General features: G+C 34.9%; 1 protein-coding gene across 7 annotated transcripts in view; it reads right to left on the reverse strand.

Annotated features, from left to right (window-relative positions):
- Positions 1–8,085: 8,085 nt before the first annotated feature.
- LOC136851570 (axin-1-like) overlaps positions 8,086–17,144 on the reverse strand; it is an 88,619-nt gene continuing 79,560 nt past the window's right edge. For all 7 annotated transcript variants that reach the window (XM_067125836.1, XM_067125832.1, XM_067125838.1 and 4 more), the window contains 2 exons: positions 15,643–15,886; positions 8,086–11,779 (listed from right to left, as the gene is read on the reverse strand). In XM_067125836.1, coding sequence (XP_066981937.1) covers positions 11,659–11,779; positions 15,643–15,886 — 365 coding nt within the window. In that variant the 3' untranslated portion in view covers positions 8,086–11,658. The remainder of the gene's footprint in view (positions 11,780–15,642; positions 15,887–17,144) is intronic.

Genomic DNA, 17,144 nt, shown 5'->3' on the forward strand with positions numbered 1-17,144 from the left:
TATGCAACTACTTTACAGAACCACACTTAGAATTAGTTCTTATCTGTTATGATATTGTGTAAGCTGTAATTATAATTTTACAAAATAAAATAAATTATTAGAAAAAACATGTTGAACTGGGTAAAATTTACAACTGTTTTGTAAAAGAGGCCCCACACAGGGTTGTAAATAGTCACTTTCAACTTCCGTGGAAGGTACGGAAAAATTTTGTAGAAGTTATTTTCTTACACCATGTGCATTTCATATCTTCCGCTTTCCATAGATGTGTTTTTTTCTTAAATTGGCCAACCTTAACTTTGCCCAGTCTTGGGGGGTGTGCATGATATGTAATTAGCCCATCCCCTAAGGGTTAATGAAAATTTTTAAATATAATATAATAAAAACAGGGAAGTAATAGCCTATACTTGATTGAATATTTGTTACATGAGTTTTCATCGCAGCTAATAGCTGCCTGTAATATAAATTTAATATAAATTAAATATTTAATAATAAATTTTAAACTATCATTAAACTATGTATTATATCGATTAATTCGTACAACTATACTAGTATAACATTTTACATTGAAATAACCATTATATATGTGGTTGTAAAGATCACAACTTATAAATAGATAGTACAGGTAGTTGCAAGATCATTATCTAATCCTTACAGAGAATTGGCTAGTATCAGAAGAAATATAAAATAAAATGAATTAAAAGTTGTAGTTTATTTAAAAAATATTTTTCAACAAAACAATATACATTCAAATTTACATACTACGGTACAATACATGTACATACTCTACCGGGGTCTAAGCGATGACAGGCAGGGCAGCTGATCGAGACTACGGTCTACCCCAAAGCCAAATCGAAGTCCTTCAAAAGAAGGCATCGTGCTTACCCCATACAAATAGGAAAAAAGGACGTTAAAAGAAGTAGTACATGTTATGTAAGTAGCCATGAGAGAAATCCATTGTAAAGCAATTTATTTATAAAAGTTGGCAGTCAGATTTTCTTTGCCCCTTTCACAAACTTCATGAAAATGTTTTCCTAATGATATTTGCATGTGTAATTTTTTTATTGCTGTGCTTCTTTTATAAATGTATAACTGCTATGAGTTGTTGAATTGCTTTAATAAATTGATAATTCTGTATTCTTGCTCTGTTATATATGTTTAAAAATTTATAATAACAGAAACAATATTATTCAAGTCTATAAACAACTTGGAGTTGGAGGCTTCTCAAATTGCTTGGGGTTTTGATGGATATGAAATCAGAATTTTCACATATTAAAAACTGTATATGAAGAGATAATTTCCTGTTCATATGTTGCATCATGTTGTGTGGATGGATTTGATTTTTTCCTTAGCATCAGAGAGATAAATATCAATTAAATGAAACATACATGAACTGACCACTTATAAAGTGTGACAAGCCATTGAAATATCAAATCATACTATTGGGCAGTAGGATTGCACAGTATATAAGTAGGTAGTACTTGCAATAGAAGTGAAGATTTATGTAAAAAAAATATCATGTGTTAAAATGCAACCACTTTACTGTGAAACTTGTAGGCCATTGTTGTTCAGAAGAGTAATGTTGTTGACTTTGTAGAGAATGTGTGTTATGCATGTTGACAGCATTGAAAGATATTTAAGAAATAAGTTTTTGTATGTTACGTTAATTTAAGCAATTAGAATTTTAAATCAAGATGTACAGTAGAGCATGATTGCAAACAAATGTTAAGTAATTGTAGTTGTTGTTGTGTGATATATCACATTTATTAACAGTGTAATTTTGTATTGTATTGAAAGGGGTTTAGTCCTGCAAATAATCGTTGAGACTCCGTATCTTAGCATTCAGCAAAGTACTAAACTATCAAAACTATCCTCCTTTATTAAACAAAGTATAGCATTTAATTCCTTTTAAGTGGTTTATATTATAGAAATCAATTTCCTCTTTTTATAGATATTGTTCCTTCTTAAAAAACCTTGTTACCTTTTGCTGGTTTTAGAACTTTGGGCTATACAGGGTACTGAAATACAAGTCAGTTATATTTACTGACCAATATGTCACATCTATAAGACTCGTTACATCAGTTCATCATAAATGAACATGCTATCATAATAATATTCAGCCTTGCATTGTATTATTGTCTGCATATGTCATTTTTTTGGAACGGTATCACTTCAGTTCAAGGAGCACTTGAGTAGGATGTTATATATAAAAACATCTGTGGAGCTGTACTTTTTCTACCCCAGAATTTAAATACACAAAAATAATACCTTAATAAATAAAATATGTGGGCATAACATTATTTATGTTTCCCTATTTAGGATTTCATGTGCAATGCCATCTCTGTAGCTCCACCAAGTGTACTTGTATAGCACAAAAGTATGTGTCGGCATTTTGTGTCATTTTTTAAGACTGGAAACCGTCAATGATATATAAATTGTGTGTGATAAAGTGTGCCTTTGAATGTAGGCATGTTTAGAATGTTTACACATGGGAAATTCTAATATTGTAGAGTACATTCAATTATATGAATACTTCATGCAGTGTATTATTACCATACATGTGATATTTTTGTTATTCACCATAGTATTTTTTAAGCAGTAACATCATAGGAGGTCAACCTTCACTGTTGGTACAGGCTGTTTTGATTTTAGATCAAATTTCATTTAGGTGTTTTGTTGAGCAGTGTCCTAAAATTGACTTGTGTAGTGTGAAAAGCAGGCTATATTTAGATTATCTGTAATTGAACTAAAAATCTATGCAAATAAATATGACTACTCTTCCTTTTTCTCTTCTGAATATACCCTGTGTTATGCCTATCAGTTGCCTATGCGAACAATATCAGCTTCCCAGCTTAATGGTGATTAGCAATGTTGCCTTTATGTTTCTGGGAGACACCCTGAAAGAACACCCATTCCCTTGAGAATCAGGAATTATACCTCTGTGGTCATGCATACCTAATAATCTTTGTAACCTTTTACTCTCATATTTTCCTTTCAGTGGTGAATGACCTCATAGGTCCCAGTGTTTGGCCTTCTGCTTAAATTGTATATTCTGTTCTATTCTATTCTGAGGTGTTTTGGTGCGTGCAAATAACATTGAGTTGTGAATCTTACGCAACAAATAATTGAGTGATTATTATAATTTGGATGGTTATTGAAATGTTACATCGCTGTAATTTTGCTGGCGTCAGTAACCTAGATGTTGTGATGCCAGTTTTAATGAACAGACGTTCTAATTTTGCTTCTTTTATTGCTATAACTTATTTAGCAGTCTTTTTAAGTTTATATTATGTGTATTTAGCATAGGTTCCAGTTGTGTTCCCACACAAGAAGCACATGGCAAATCTCATATTCTATCCTAGTATTTGGGTTTTACATTACGTCTTGTCCATGACGTTGATTTTTCAGCAGCTTTAGCAAGACATTTATAATTTTTTCTCTTATATTGTAAATTTTTTTATCATTCTGGAGAATCTATTACAGGTTTGTCATGGTTCCGAGTATTTTGTAGCAGTGCTATTCTTGGTGTCATTAATAGCCAGGCTACAAAGCCAAGTAAAGGGCATTTTCAGCCTTTCAACACTGAAGTTAGTAAAAAGAGGAAGGAGGAGAGGTTGGACAGCAGGATCAAGAGATCCAGAAAATAAATATGGTTAAGCACAAGGATATAAAATTGGAACTGGAAGAAAGCCCCATAGTTGTACTAAGAAGTAATAAGGACAGAGGTTGGACAGTAAGATGGGAGACAGGAAATCAGGATTTATGTGAAGTGAACCCTTTGGACCATCCATACAAGAGCTGGAAATGTTGATGGCATTGTCTGATCAAAGACCTTGGTGGATTTTTTTTATTAGTTTTAAACTAATTTAAGTATACAGTAGTTGTGTTTCCAACCATTTATTTATTCTCTTTCATTATCTACAAGAGACACTGTTGCTTCAGTGGACTGCAGGGATAGGTTGCTTTTGTCTTCATAAATTATTTTTTAAAATATATTTAATTGCTTGAAACTTTACCAGTTTCTACTTGCTAAAACTGGGCAAGGGGTGGATGTCTGAGTTTTCCTTTTGGCACGTTTTTTTTCTCATTTTTGAATGGAGGACTAAGAAGTATCCATGTTCCTAAATGCATTAGTCTTCATGGATATCATTGTCAGCATTAGGTGATTAACCAGTCATTATTATATTATTGAAAACAGCTTCAACAGCATTCATCTTATACAGGCTTGGCGGTATATTCCTTTCATCAGTAGGTACATGGTATAATACACATCCAAAGGACAAGGAAAGATATTCTGCTTTCATTGCTTATTTTTTTTTACTTTGCAACTGACTTGCACACTCAAGCGGTCATCTCCTGAGAGGCTGAATGAAATATAAAGTAAGTATTTCTTAGTTTAACCAGACCAGGATGTTCAGGTATTATTTAAGGTTAGTGGACTAAAGGTCAGGCCAAATTGTCAGTGGTCAGGTGCAATGCTGGAACTACAGTATTTGCATTAACACTTGCATCCTAAGACATTGGAGCCTACTTGACTATTGATTGGGAGGGGGGGGGAAGGATTTTGCTCGTGATCCCGCCCCCTCCCTGACTGGATGGTTACAAATCTTTATTAGCATTCGGTGCTAGTTGGTTATTTGTCTTTCAATGGTGTTTGGTGATGGCTAATTCCGTTTCTTCTGTTTCCTGTTACTGTACACGAAATGGAGGTCTATTCAAGTAGGTGTATAGCAATGGACTCTTGCTATCGACCTCATTGTTGTTTCATAGGTTTCTCCATATGATAGATGAGAAAAATTAAATTTCATAGTATATATTTATGCTGAGCTTTTTATCTAGAGTATGTAAGGCTTTGTGAAGGTACAGGCATTAATAGTCTGGTGCCACGTCTATGGGTAATCCACAGGCATTGATGGGCTGTTGCCATGTCTATGGGTAATCCAATGAGGCGGCAATTCTAGTTCTAGAGGAAATATGAATCCTCATTTGTTCCACTGAAAACAGCCTTTTATATAGGAATAACCTTTCTAAGTTATTTATTGTTTTGATTGTCTTGGTCTTGTTTTTTGTTCAGCAATTGAAAAAATACAAACCAAGGCCACTGCGAGGGGCATGGGCATTGTTGTAATTGTTTCATGTCTCCGGTAACAGTAGACCCCAAAGGTACTGTTCCTTTTGTACCTATACTTCTCCCCTGAAGACTCTGCCTGCTGGTCTTCCCTGTAATGGCTGAAGTTTGTAAAAGGAGTAAGAAGGATGAGAAGTGTTTGCCGGCTTCTTCAGGGGAGGGACAGCTTCCCTTAAGAAATGCTCCAGAAGTGAGACCATGTCTCGTTGCTGCGGCCCTGCCTGGCTCATGGTGTTTTGGATGAAATGAACACCCTGCTCTGCAAGTTGGGTAGTTGATTGGTGGTTTGGTCAGTTATATATTAAATAGGCTTGTGAAGAATAAGCCACTCAGGCTGTATTCTTATGCAGAGATATTTCACTGCAGTTGGACTCTGACAAATGACCTCCCAGGGATCTCTCCAGACTGTTTTGTGGATGAACCTATGGTTGAACATGTTGGCAGACTTAGCTCTTGTCAGGTATCTCATCTTGTGTTGAGAGAGTGATCTTTAGGAGGTTGCTGATTTTTGGGAGGGAAGCTGTTTTGTGCACCATAATGCCAACACATAGGCTAACCTGGTTCTAACTGGGAGACACTGTTGCCTTTCCTCTCTTGTCAGGGTTCTTGCTAATGAACATCTTGGCACTGGGCTCATTGCTACAATTCCCTAATAACAGCAAGGAGGTGATGGTTGAGTTGTGAAGATTGGATTCCTGGGGCAAAGGCATTTGCAGCTCAACCTTCGTATGCAGCAAAGCCTTCGACATCTGGAGCTGTGAGGAAGCCTATTTTTCCTAAACCCAGATAGAAAGGCCAATCATCTTCCTTAAAGAGGGTTGGGGAGTCTTACCAGCCCTTTCACCCTTCTCCCCCATGGTGGTTAGGATGGGAGAAAAAGGGAAGCAGAAGGAAAGGGGTCACTGAGGGTGGCAACCCTTTAACTCTGCTGCCACAAGTAGGGGATTGCCTGTCTCCCCATTGGGCAAAGTGGCAAGAACAGAAAGTGGAACCCTGTGTAGTAGCAGTCCTTCACTCTCACAAACCTTCAGCCACAAAGTCTCTGGTCATTTCAGGAGACGAAGAAGCAATGAAGGAGAAAGGTGTTGTGAAAGTAGTTGAAAGCCAGTCTCCAAGATTTTAGTTCCCTCTTCATTTTGAAGGCAACTGGGGTTTGGAGATTGGCAACTGAACTCTCCCTGCTGAATAATTGTGTGTTACAGAATTGCCTCAAGGAAATGACAGATTTTGTTCTGGAATCCAGATAGAACAGAAGGCTGTAAACTTTCAAATGCCCATTTATCAGGAATCTGAGGTTCCTCCACTTTGTCTGCAACAGGAACACATTCTAGTTCAGGGTGTTATGCTTCAGAATGGCAACAGCCACTTAGGTGTTCACCTGGGAGTTCAAAATAATCTAGAAGTATCGATATCAACGAGAGATCCTCGTAAGGGGATGTCATCGCTCACCCAAGATTTCCCTTACTCTTGTACCCTCCAATTAGTTGAGTTATTCTAGCACAAGGCCCAAAGCTCTGGTATCCCATTTACCAGGCCTGATAGAAGTTACAGGAGTCATGACATCTGCTTGCATGCACAACTGGAAGCATGGCATTTCTGGGTGGATTCAACTCCAGTCAGTCTGCAGTGCTGACCTCCCACCAAAGGGGTCAGTCTCCAGTAATAAAAGGCAATGTTTGTATTTCTGTTGGAACAACTAACAAATTTTCAAAAGTAATTTACCTTTTTCCTGGGCATACAAACCAAAGCCTTTTATAGATTAACCTTGCCTCAAGCACCCTGCTTTGTCCCTGCAGCCAAAGGAAAGCGAAGTGTGGGGTTCTCCCACACTCACCATAAACGCCACATTACTACCTTGTTCAATAACCACTCCAACTTGCATTCATGGCCCAAGGATACTCCTACATATATATACTGTATATGTATATATAGATATATATTATATACATATATTACACAGTGAACCCCCGTATTCGCGGGGGATGCGTCCCCCCCTGCAAATAGCTAAAATCTGCAAATACTTAAAACCCCTCTAAAAACACTTAGAACTGCCCATTTTGATAGCTTAAACACAGGAAAACCCTGTAAAAATGCATATACCTGAGTATTTTAATAGTTTTATCACAAAAAGTGCATTTATTCATGAAAATTATATGAAAATACAGTAATTAGTGAATATTTCTGTGAAAAATGCCGCGAATGGGCAAATTTTCCGTGAATAATGGCTAGATATGTTCCACAGAGAAACCCACGAATGCGTGAGTCCGCGAATCATGAGAACACGAATACGGGGGGTTTACTGTATATATATATATATAAATTGCTTTAAAAAAGTTATGTTTAATGGCTCCCCAAAATTATCAGCTTGTATAATACAAAAATTTTAGGATTCTGACATTTGTTCACTGACTGATTTCCAAAACTCCAACATTCACTGCTGGCTTGTTCCAATGAAAAACAAATGATTGCCTTTGCTAAATTTCAATGAGGTAGCTTCAGGTACCAACCACAACTGCTACCATTCAAGGACATGAACACCTTTATGAGGATTGTCCCATTGCTCATACAAAGATGCATGCAATGCTCTTAGTGCCTTAATGGTTGTCAGTTCAGCAAGATCAGAGCAGGTTTCAACGTTGGGTTAGTTCACCTAGTTCCTCCATGGATGAGCTGCATGCCATCTAACCCCACATTTGGTTTTGTTTTAATAGTAACTATACAAGTTTATAAGGCAGAATTAAGAGAGACCTGGAGCCATGAACAGTGCAGGATGATTGGGTGGGTGGATTAGTAACTCACTTGGAACATGACCCCAACATATTTTGGTATACTGTACATTATTTCCCTAAATAATTGATCCTCATGCAAAGCAAACAAGTCTTCTATATACAGAGCCATAATTATACATTATACTAAATATCACAGGAACTTTTATACTCTTAAACTTGACAGAAAAAAAATTAAAGTTTAAAACTTTTATTACAAATATTAACAAGTCTATAGAGTTCAGAATACTTTATTGGCAAAAAAAAGTAGAAATTAAAAAAAAATTACAATAAGACTCATTCCCTAGCAAATTTTCATAAAAATTTTTCAGCCCTGGCAGACAATACCAAAAAAATTATCATTATTACATCTAAAGAGTCTATAAAAGGAGAAGACATACCTGAGACATTAACAAAATGGGTAAATAATTAAATAATGCTTTTACAATTAAGTTGATATTAAGCATGTCCAAAGTTATGGCACACATTGGCCTCGTGTACACCACCATCATTGGATAAAAAATCCTATGCATAATAAAACCCAGTCATCAATACCAGAACTACAGAGTAGTATATCATAATTTTAATTACTTCACTAGCATGAAATGTTAAGCTATGCATCTATGACCATACAGATTGCTTACTCTCAAATGGTAATTAAATTTACAGAAAATTCCAGATGGTAGGAATGAGAGGTCCCTGTATGCTTGTTCCACTATGAACATGTCCAATATACACTTCAAAAAGAGGAAGGAACCTGCACCAGTATTTCCCTTAATAGGGTATTACTATGCAAGCTCATCCACATTAGCATCATTCTAGAAACGATAATAATAATGAAATTTTTTGTAAAAAATGACCCTGGCTTGACCTGCCACACCACACAACATTTTGTACACAAGAAAATAATGTACACTGCTATCGATGATATAATAAAAAAAAAAATAATGATACAAACCACCGAGAAGGTGACTTGAATAGCACAAAACAATGGGAATCATCACTATAGTCTCTCGTAAGATGGTGAATAGCCACGGAGACAATGTATACTGGCAGTGCAATGTGTATGTAAACTAGATGTGTATATACAAATACTGTTTATGTACACAGATGAGATAAACATTTTGGATATGTTGTTAGGTTTAAAATTATATATGTTAACTGCAGCAAAAGAGACAAGTAATAAAATTAGAAAAAAAATGTATTACATTCTTGAGCAGTATAAATAGATCACTGTAACATAAGTGAAAAAAAGAATAAACAATAAGCATGGAAAATCACAATATCAAATTTGGTGTATGCTGGCAAGTAAACAACAAGGAGATTATTAGGTACATATGAATTATACACAAGGGCTTTCATGTTGTACGTTGTTCAACAGAGAATGCTTTGTTGCATATCAAGTTAACAAGTATATCTCGAGCAATAAACATCTGAATGCAAGAGAATGTTAATGTGTATTGTTTTGAAACAAAAAATTGTCAAAAAGAGAATGCTTGGAGAAGTGTTGTATGTTATTATGTAGTACATGTTTTGCAATGAAAGTATTCTTTGAAAATTGTGTAATAGTATACAAGCTCGGCTGCCTCCCCACTAGTAGCACCAACGATAATAATTAAGTTGTGGATTGTGGCTGTGTGTGAGAGGACACGTATCACAGGGCACAATTTCCAGCGATCTTCCACCAATTGGTGGGTGTGGAAATTCGCTCAACTGAGTGACGTTGTTTATTCAACATCAATGGCAACACACACACACCATCTGACTCTCTGACTAGTTAAGAATGGCTGGTTGGTTTAATATATATCTATATATAGAGGGTTTCCATTAACAGTAGAACCTTTTGATTTTTTCTATTTGTTAGCTATGGACATTACCATCATTACTCATAAAAAAAAAAAATCACAAAAAGAGCCCCTCTGTTAATTCCAATCCAGATTCTAGGTGTAACATCAGCTGCTCAGCACTTCGTTAACCCATCACAGTGGTACGTATTTAATCTAAGAATGTACTGACAAAGTGTAACTGTGGTCTACAGGCGATTTACATACCTGTAACAAAAAAGAGGAAGAGAAGAGATAGATTAGGGTTGAAATTTAAAGAGCAAAACATGTTGGTTAAAAAGTATTAACTCTTAGTATTACTAAAAATTAAAATTCTCATGACATAAGTTAACCAAATATAAATATGTGATCTCTTAAATTAAAATCTTTTCCCAGTCACAAATTCCACTTCAAATATTTCAAGGCACTTTTGATCACTTTTTACATGGAGAATAAAATAGTTCAAAGTGCTTTTTGATGTACCCCAGTACTATCTTACGGCACATTCACAACTGTGGTGATGCCTAAGAAGCTTATTACAAATCAAATTCAAGCATCCTGTGGTAATACAGTACATGACCAGATATCTCTCACCTGTGTCAGTATCAAGTGTCATACGCAGAACAGAAGTTATTAAAACTAGCAGCACTGTATCACTGGAAAGGGTTAAGACAATGCACCAAGATTTCAACATAAAAACAAAGAAACCTGCGCTTGATTTACATCAAAAGATCCCCAGAACCTTAATTTTGATGTATCCACTTCATTGTACTCTTAAATAAATAGTGAGGTTCTGATTGAAGATAAGAGGAAAAGGTGGAAAATCAGGTAAGAAATACTTTGTGCAGTACAGCAACAGCTTTTGTGTTACACTTAATAAAATCCTCTAGGAGACACAAAGAGTAAACGATATAAATTTGTTATATACTTCACTATACCAAAGTCCATTTCATTGACAATTTGACATACCTTTAAAAAAAAATTATCCAAATCAGTATCACCTATATCTTGAAGATTTTCAGAAAATTGAAATTCAACAGCTATGTATTCTTATTTGAAAATGTCAAGCATTGCAATAGTAATAGTTACTTCCTTCTTTTTATAAAATAAATAATGAAAGCAATTTGATTTTCTCTAATGATAAACATCCCAAAAATACACTTTTAATTCACTGAGACAGCAATGATAGTTGCCATTCTAGAAAAGCTGCCCATACATATGGAGGGTCTCCCGGTGACACAAAATGTTCATCCCACTCGACAGGGCATAGAAAGTGACTGTCATGTGGTCGTACCAAGGTGTTGAGCCACCCTTCTCTGAATATATATAAATATGTATAAAAAATGGGGAGGGTGGAAGAATTTCTCAAAATGAATCTGGGTTCTGACTGTGGAACACTTCTATGATCAATATTTTTCGACAGGGTACAGTACAAGCAACTGTGACTAACTTGAAACACTGACCCATGACAACCACTTTCTACAGCAGGCCACATCTTCACATTCATCCTTCATTCATCGCCTTAATATTTTATCTCTAAAATGAGGTAAGAAATTAGCCTAACTGCTCTAAGGCTCCAACAGCACTGGACCAAAACGGCTCAGTCTCTGACTGCATGCAGAGGACCACTAATAAAAATGACCTGCATACATCCTTGCATCAAATCTTTAAATACACTGATGTCTCTTCATGCTTCCAGCACCACTCCCTTCCTAACACTATATGATGGTCCTTCTCAGGCAATGGCCAAATCAATCATTTTTTCAAAGCCTGGGAGGCCACTAAAGAACCACTGCTGCATCCTTTTTTTATTATTTTTCATACTATACAAAATCATCATCAGACTTTCACAGCAAGTTGATGATGCACTTTGGTTCGCAAATTCACCAGCATTAATTAGTTATAAACATTAAAAAAAGAACCTTCTAGAAGTTACGTTTCACTCTCAATCAGCTTTTCTGATCTGTGCATTTATCTTTCCTTCAAATAGAGGGATGATTTCGGAATCATCAGTAATCTCTTCTTGAATCACGCCAAACTCTTCACAGTGTTTTTTGAAGAAGAATCTGAAAAACAGAAAACTAAGTTAACATAACAATTTACAATGTTTTCCAATGCTTGAGAATTGCACTACATTACTATATATGTAAGGGTACATTAAGAAGCATCCAAGAATGAATATACAATACTCTATTAGATAAAAAATAGTCATGGGCTCGCAAAAAAAGGGCAGTTCTTAGAAAAAGAACTAGTTATTAAGGAGATTTTATTTAATCAACCCTTAAACGCCGAGCCTCTATTTACAAAAACGTCTCCCGTATGCCGGTGGCGTTCGGTGAGTTAGCGCCGAAGCGGAAAAAAAGTTTTTTTCAAAAAATCACAGCATGCTTAGTTTTTAAGATTAAGAGTTCACTTTTGGCTCATTTTTTTGTCATTGCCTGAAGTTTAGTATGCAACCACCAGAAATGAAAAAATATCATTATCATATATAAATATTGGAATATATGACAGCGAAAAAAAACATATAATTGTATACAAATCGCTGTAAAGCACAACGGTTAAAGCTAATGAGTTAATTTTTTTAGTTGTACTGTACACTAAATTGTGATGATTTTGGTATATAACAAATTGTAAAATGATCAAAGCAACACAGAAAAATATTATCACAAAATGATGCATGAATTAAATAAATCGAGCAGACGTAAAAAAATGTTTTTTTTCAAAAATTCACCATAAATCGAAATATTGTGCTACAGACTTCCCGTTTGTTGAAAAATGAAGCTAATTAATTGAATATTACTAGACTAAGTGTTTTAGGTTACAATTGCAGTTTTCGACCATTTCGGTCGAGTTAAAGTTGACCGAAAGTCAAATTTTTTCTATTTATCGTGATTTATATGAAAATATTTCAAAACTGATAAAAGCTACAACCATGAGTTATTTTCTGTTGTATTGTACATGAAATTGCGCACATTTTCATATATAAAACTTTATGTAACGACTAATATAAAACGGTGCAAATGTTACGACAACGAGACGAAAGAATTTCTGAGATGTTCGGCCGAGTTACCGCACAGACGTAAGGAAAATGTTTTTTTAAAAAATTCACCATAAATCGAAATATTGTAATAGAGACTTCCAATTTATTGCAAAATGAAGGTAAACGATTGAATATTACTAGAATGTAAGAGTTTTGCTTACAATTGCGTTTTTTTACCATTTCGGTCAAGTTAAAGTTGACCGAAGGTTGAAATTTTGGCAGTTATCATGATTTATGTGAAAATATTTCAAAACTGATAAAAGCTACAACCATGAGCTATTTTCTGTTGTATTCTACATGAAATTGCACACATTTTCATATATAAAAGTTTATGTAATGACTAATGTAAAACGATGCAAACATTACAACAACATGACGAAAAGAATTTCCAAGATGTTCGCCGCGAGTTACCACAAGGCAGACGTAAGGAAAAAGTTTTTTTTTTTCAGAAATTCACCATAAATCGAAATATTGTGCTAGAGACTTCCAGTTTGTTGCAAAATGAAGGTACATGATTGAATATTACTGGAATGTAAGAGTTTTTAGCTTATAATTGCGTTTTTTTACCATTTTGGTCGAGTTAAAGTTGACCGAAGCTTGAAATTTTGGCAGTTATCGTGATTTATATGAAAATATTTCAAAACTGATAAAAGCTTCAACCATGAGTTATTTTCGGTTGTATTCTACATGAAATTGCGCACATTTCCACATATAAAACTTTCTTTATGTAACGACTAATATAAAATGTGCAATATAAAACAGTGCAAACGTTACGGCAACGTGATTTAAAGAATTTCTGGCGCGGATGTAAGGAAAAGTTTTTTCAAAATTCACCATAAATCGAAATATTGTGCTAGAGACTTCCAGTTGGTTGCAAAATGAAGGTAAATGATTGAATATTACTAGAATGTAAGAGTTTTAGCTTACAATTACGTTTTTTGACCATTTCGGTTGAGTCAAAGTTGACTGAAGGTTAAAATTTTGGCAGTTATCGTGATTTATATGAAAATATTTCAAAACTGATAAAAGCTACAACCATGAGTTATTTTCTGCTGTATTGTACATGAAATTGCACACATTTTCATATATAAAACTTTATGTAACGGCTAATATAGAACAGTGCAAAAATTACGACAAAATGACGAAAGAATTTCTGAAATTTTTCGGCCGAGTTACCGCGGCGTAAGAAAAAGTTTTTTTTAAAATTCACCATAAATCGAAATATTGTGCTAGAGACTTCCAATTTGTTGCAAAATGAAGGTACATGATTGAATATTACTAGAATGTAAGAGTTTTAGCTTACAATTGCGTTTTTTCGACCATTTCGGTCGAGTCAAAGTTGACCGAAGGTTGAAATTTTTTGTAGTCGATGCGACGGTACGTCCACTTGGCATCCAACAGACAATTTTAGTCGACGTATGATACGTCCAGTAGGCGTTTAAGGGTTAAAGCTTCACAAAATAAATGGATGTAAAAATGCTGAAACTGAATTTCTTTAAGGAGATTCATATCCATTACCTCTCCTTCCATTAACAAATTTAGACATTCGCCTAAAGGTTCACTGTTGATACTGTATTCCATTGCTTAGGAAGGAGCTTGGTCATGAGACCCAATAACCATCAGGTAACCATGTGTAAAAATTATGTTAAATTCTCTGGCACGTTAACATCCATTGTTTGGAAGACTGCCATGATCCTTCTGTAACTTTAATTTGTTGTTTCATCATTCTGGAAATAGTGCCTTTTATTCATGATAATGGGTTTCAGTAGTCACAATCCTTTATGGGAAATTTTTTTTTGTAGTCAACTTAATGCTGACTAAGCTGCTTTTATCTGCATCTTATTTCCCTTCACGCCTTTATGTTCCAACACTGTTCACCATTTATGTTAGATTATTGTAATTTATCTACTGGAAAAGGGAATTTTCTGGGGCAGTGATTTTCATTGCTCCTGAGACCTAAACAACTGAAAATTGTGTACTTTTTTGTTGAGGTATATTTTTAATGACTTTGACAGAACATACAGTATGTAAGTTTCTGGAAAATTCTCCTGTGAAAACTAAAGGCTACTTCAGGTACAAATATTAGTTTCCCTATTGGGAAAAACTGCAATAAATCCCACTGATAATGGGAGATTAAAACTTTGTGATGTGATTCTTTAACAATGTAGATTTATAATTTCATAAATGGAGGCCACTTAAAACTGTTACAGCCAATTTAACCAAACTGCAATACCAACATATGTGGAGCAAACTTTCTCCTTCATTACAGAAATGATCTGTACTTTACTTTGCTTAAAGATACTATTGCATTATATACAAAAATATTTATGATGACGTGAAAAATTGAACATATATAAACAATCCTGGGGTTATCCTCCCTTGCATCATCATTACTTATTCTTTTAATCTAAAATATGTACTTGCAGATCCAATGATAGCTCACAAGGCTGAGCAAAAGGATTTATTCTCAAGTATAAATACCTGAGTGAGAAAATTATTAACCAGATTTTTTAAATGACTTCTTAGGCATTTCTACAATTTCATCCCATTTAAAATCTATTTTGCTTTTCAGAAATGTGATTTACAGCTTCTGGGAATACATGTTGCCATAATTTAAGACAACTGTGCAAGGTATATTAAAAAACAAGAACTTAAGTACAAACTGATAAAAGGTTCTTAATGCATGGGATCAATTTTTTTCTTGGGAGAGAGAGAGAGAGAGAGAGAGAGAGAGAGAGAGAGAGAGAGAGGTCTTTGGGGGAGATTTTTCTTGGAGAGAGAGAGAGAGAGAGAGAGAGAGAGAGAGAGAGAGAGAGAGAGAGAGAGAGAGAGAGAGAGAATATTTCAAACATATAAATAAATAAAGATTACAAAATGACACACTCTAACCTGTAATTTCCTTTCTTCGGTAAATGCTGCTTGAAGCGCTTAAGAGTAACTGGGCGAGTAGGAACACGAATGACAAAGGGAACGGAATCGTCATGAAAATTGTAGACAACAGTGGTGCACTCCGAGGCACTTGCACCAGTAGACCCAGTGCCACCAACTGATGATGTAGCTCCCCCTCCTCCTATCCCTGATACACTTCCACCACTGCCTCCACTGCTACTACCACCACTTTCACAAACTGCTCCTGAAAATTAAAACGATGCTTGAAACAACTCCCAAACACCACAAAAACTTTGATAATGGAAGAGTTCCAAGCCACAGAAAAAACATACAATTAACCCCATCCCAGATTGATTACTTTACCAAAGTTCCATTTTAGGGCATTTGTTTTACTTGGATAAACCAGATCATCATAAATCTCATGAAAGTATATGTATTTTGGTTTTACTTATTCTTTTTATATACAGATCGACTCAAATATACCTATCTGGATTAAAACTCATTTTTGCTATAAAATGAAACAGGATTATTATTTCCATTATTCAGTGGTTTAAACAGATTGAAAATACTGAACTCATACTTCCAGCCCATAGGGTTTGTCTTTGATAACAGAATTTAAATTTTACCTAATAACTTGCAATTCTTTATAAATTTAACTGGATAAATTGATACTGATGAAGAATGCCAAATTTCATTTTTCAAATTTGACACTCACTGTTTGTTCAAGTATAGGCATTCACATAAGTACAAATACTAGTGATGACCTGCATTCTCTGTATACAAGGACTGGGTAATGTTGGCTATTTATCAATTATCCATCAGTCAATAGTGTGTGACCAATTCAAAGATGAGATGAATTTATTCAGTGCAGCAATCTTTTTGGTTTGAAGAATACCCTGATTCAACCACAGTTTTGATCTAATTTAATTTGCTATAGGATTTATTATTCCATAAATTCTGCTATTTATTAAACATTATGGGTTACTATGCTATATATTAAACACTATGGGTTTTGAAGGTGCTAAATCATCACCATCTGGGATGGTTACATTTGATCTGGTCTAGTAACTGCAGCTTTGGATAATTTATTAGCATCCTCATTTCCTGTTATGCTGGCATCAGCAGGATCCAACATATTTCAACATTTACACCTTCTAAATATAACTTGTGGAATGCAAACTTAATCTACAGTGAAAGATAATTTTTTGGACTATATTTCTGAAGAGATTTAACAGTACTTCGAGTCACTGAAAATTACATATTCCTGAGGTGGTATGTTTTATTATTATCTTGAGTGCTGAAAATATTACACACTGCTGTGAAAACAGAACCATTAGAGATTTGGAATCATTAGTGTCGACTGTGAGTTATTTGTGGTGTTCAGGAGTGTATGCGTATATTTCTAGACAAAGAGTACAAATTTAGACCTTAAGGGTAATCCAAGGAGAAGACAGCCACAGTTCTGGAAGAAATCTGAACCCCACATATACTGATTAATTAAG

Source organism: Macrobrachium rosenbergii, chromosome 23 (assembly GCF_040412425.1).
Source record: "Macrobrachium rosenbergii isolate ZJJX-2024 chromosome 23, ASM4041242v1, whole genome shotgun sequence".
In the NCBI taxonomy this organism is placed as follows: domain Eukaryota; kingdom Metazoa; phylum Arthropoda; class Malacostraca; order Decapoda; family Palaemonidae; genus Macrobrachium; species Macrobrachium rosenbergii.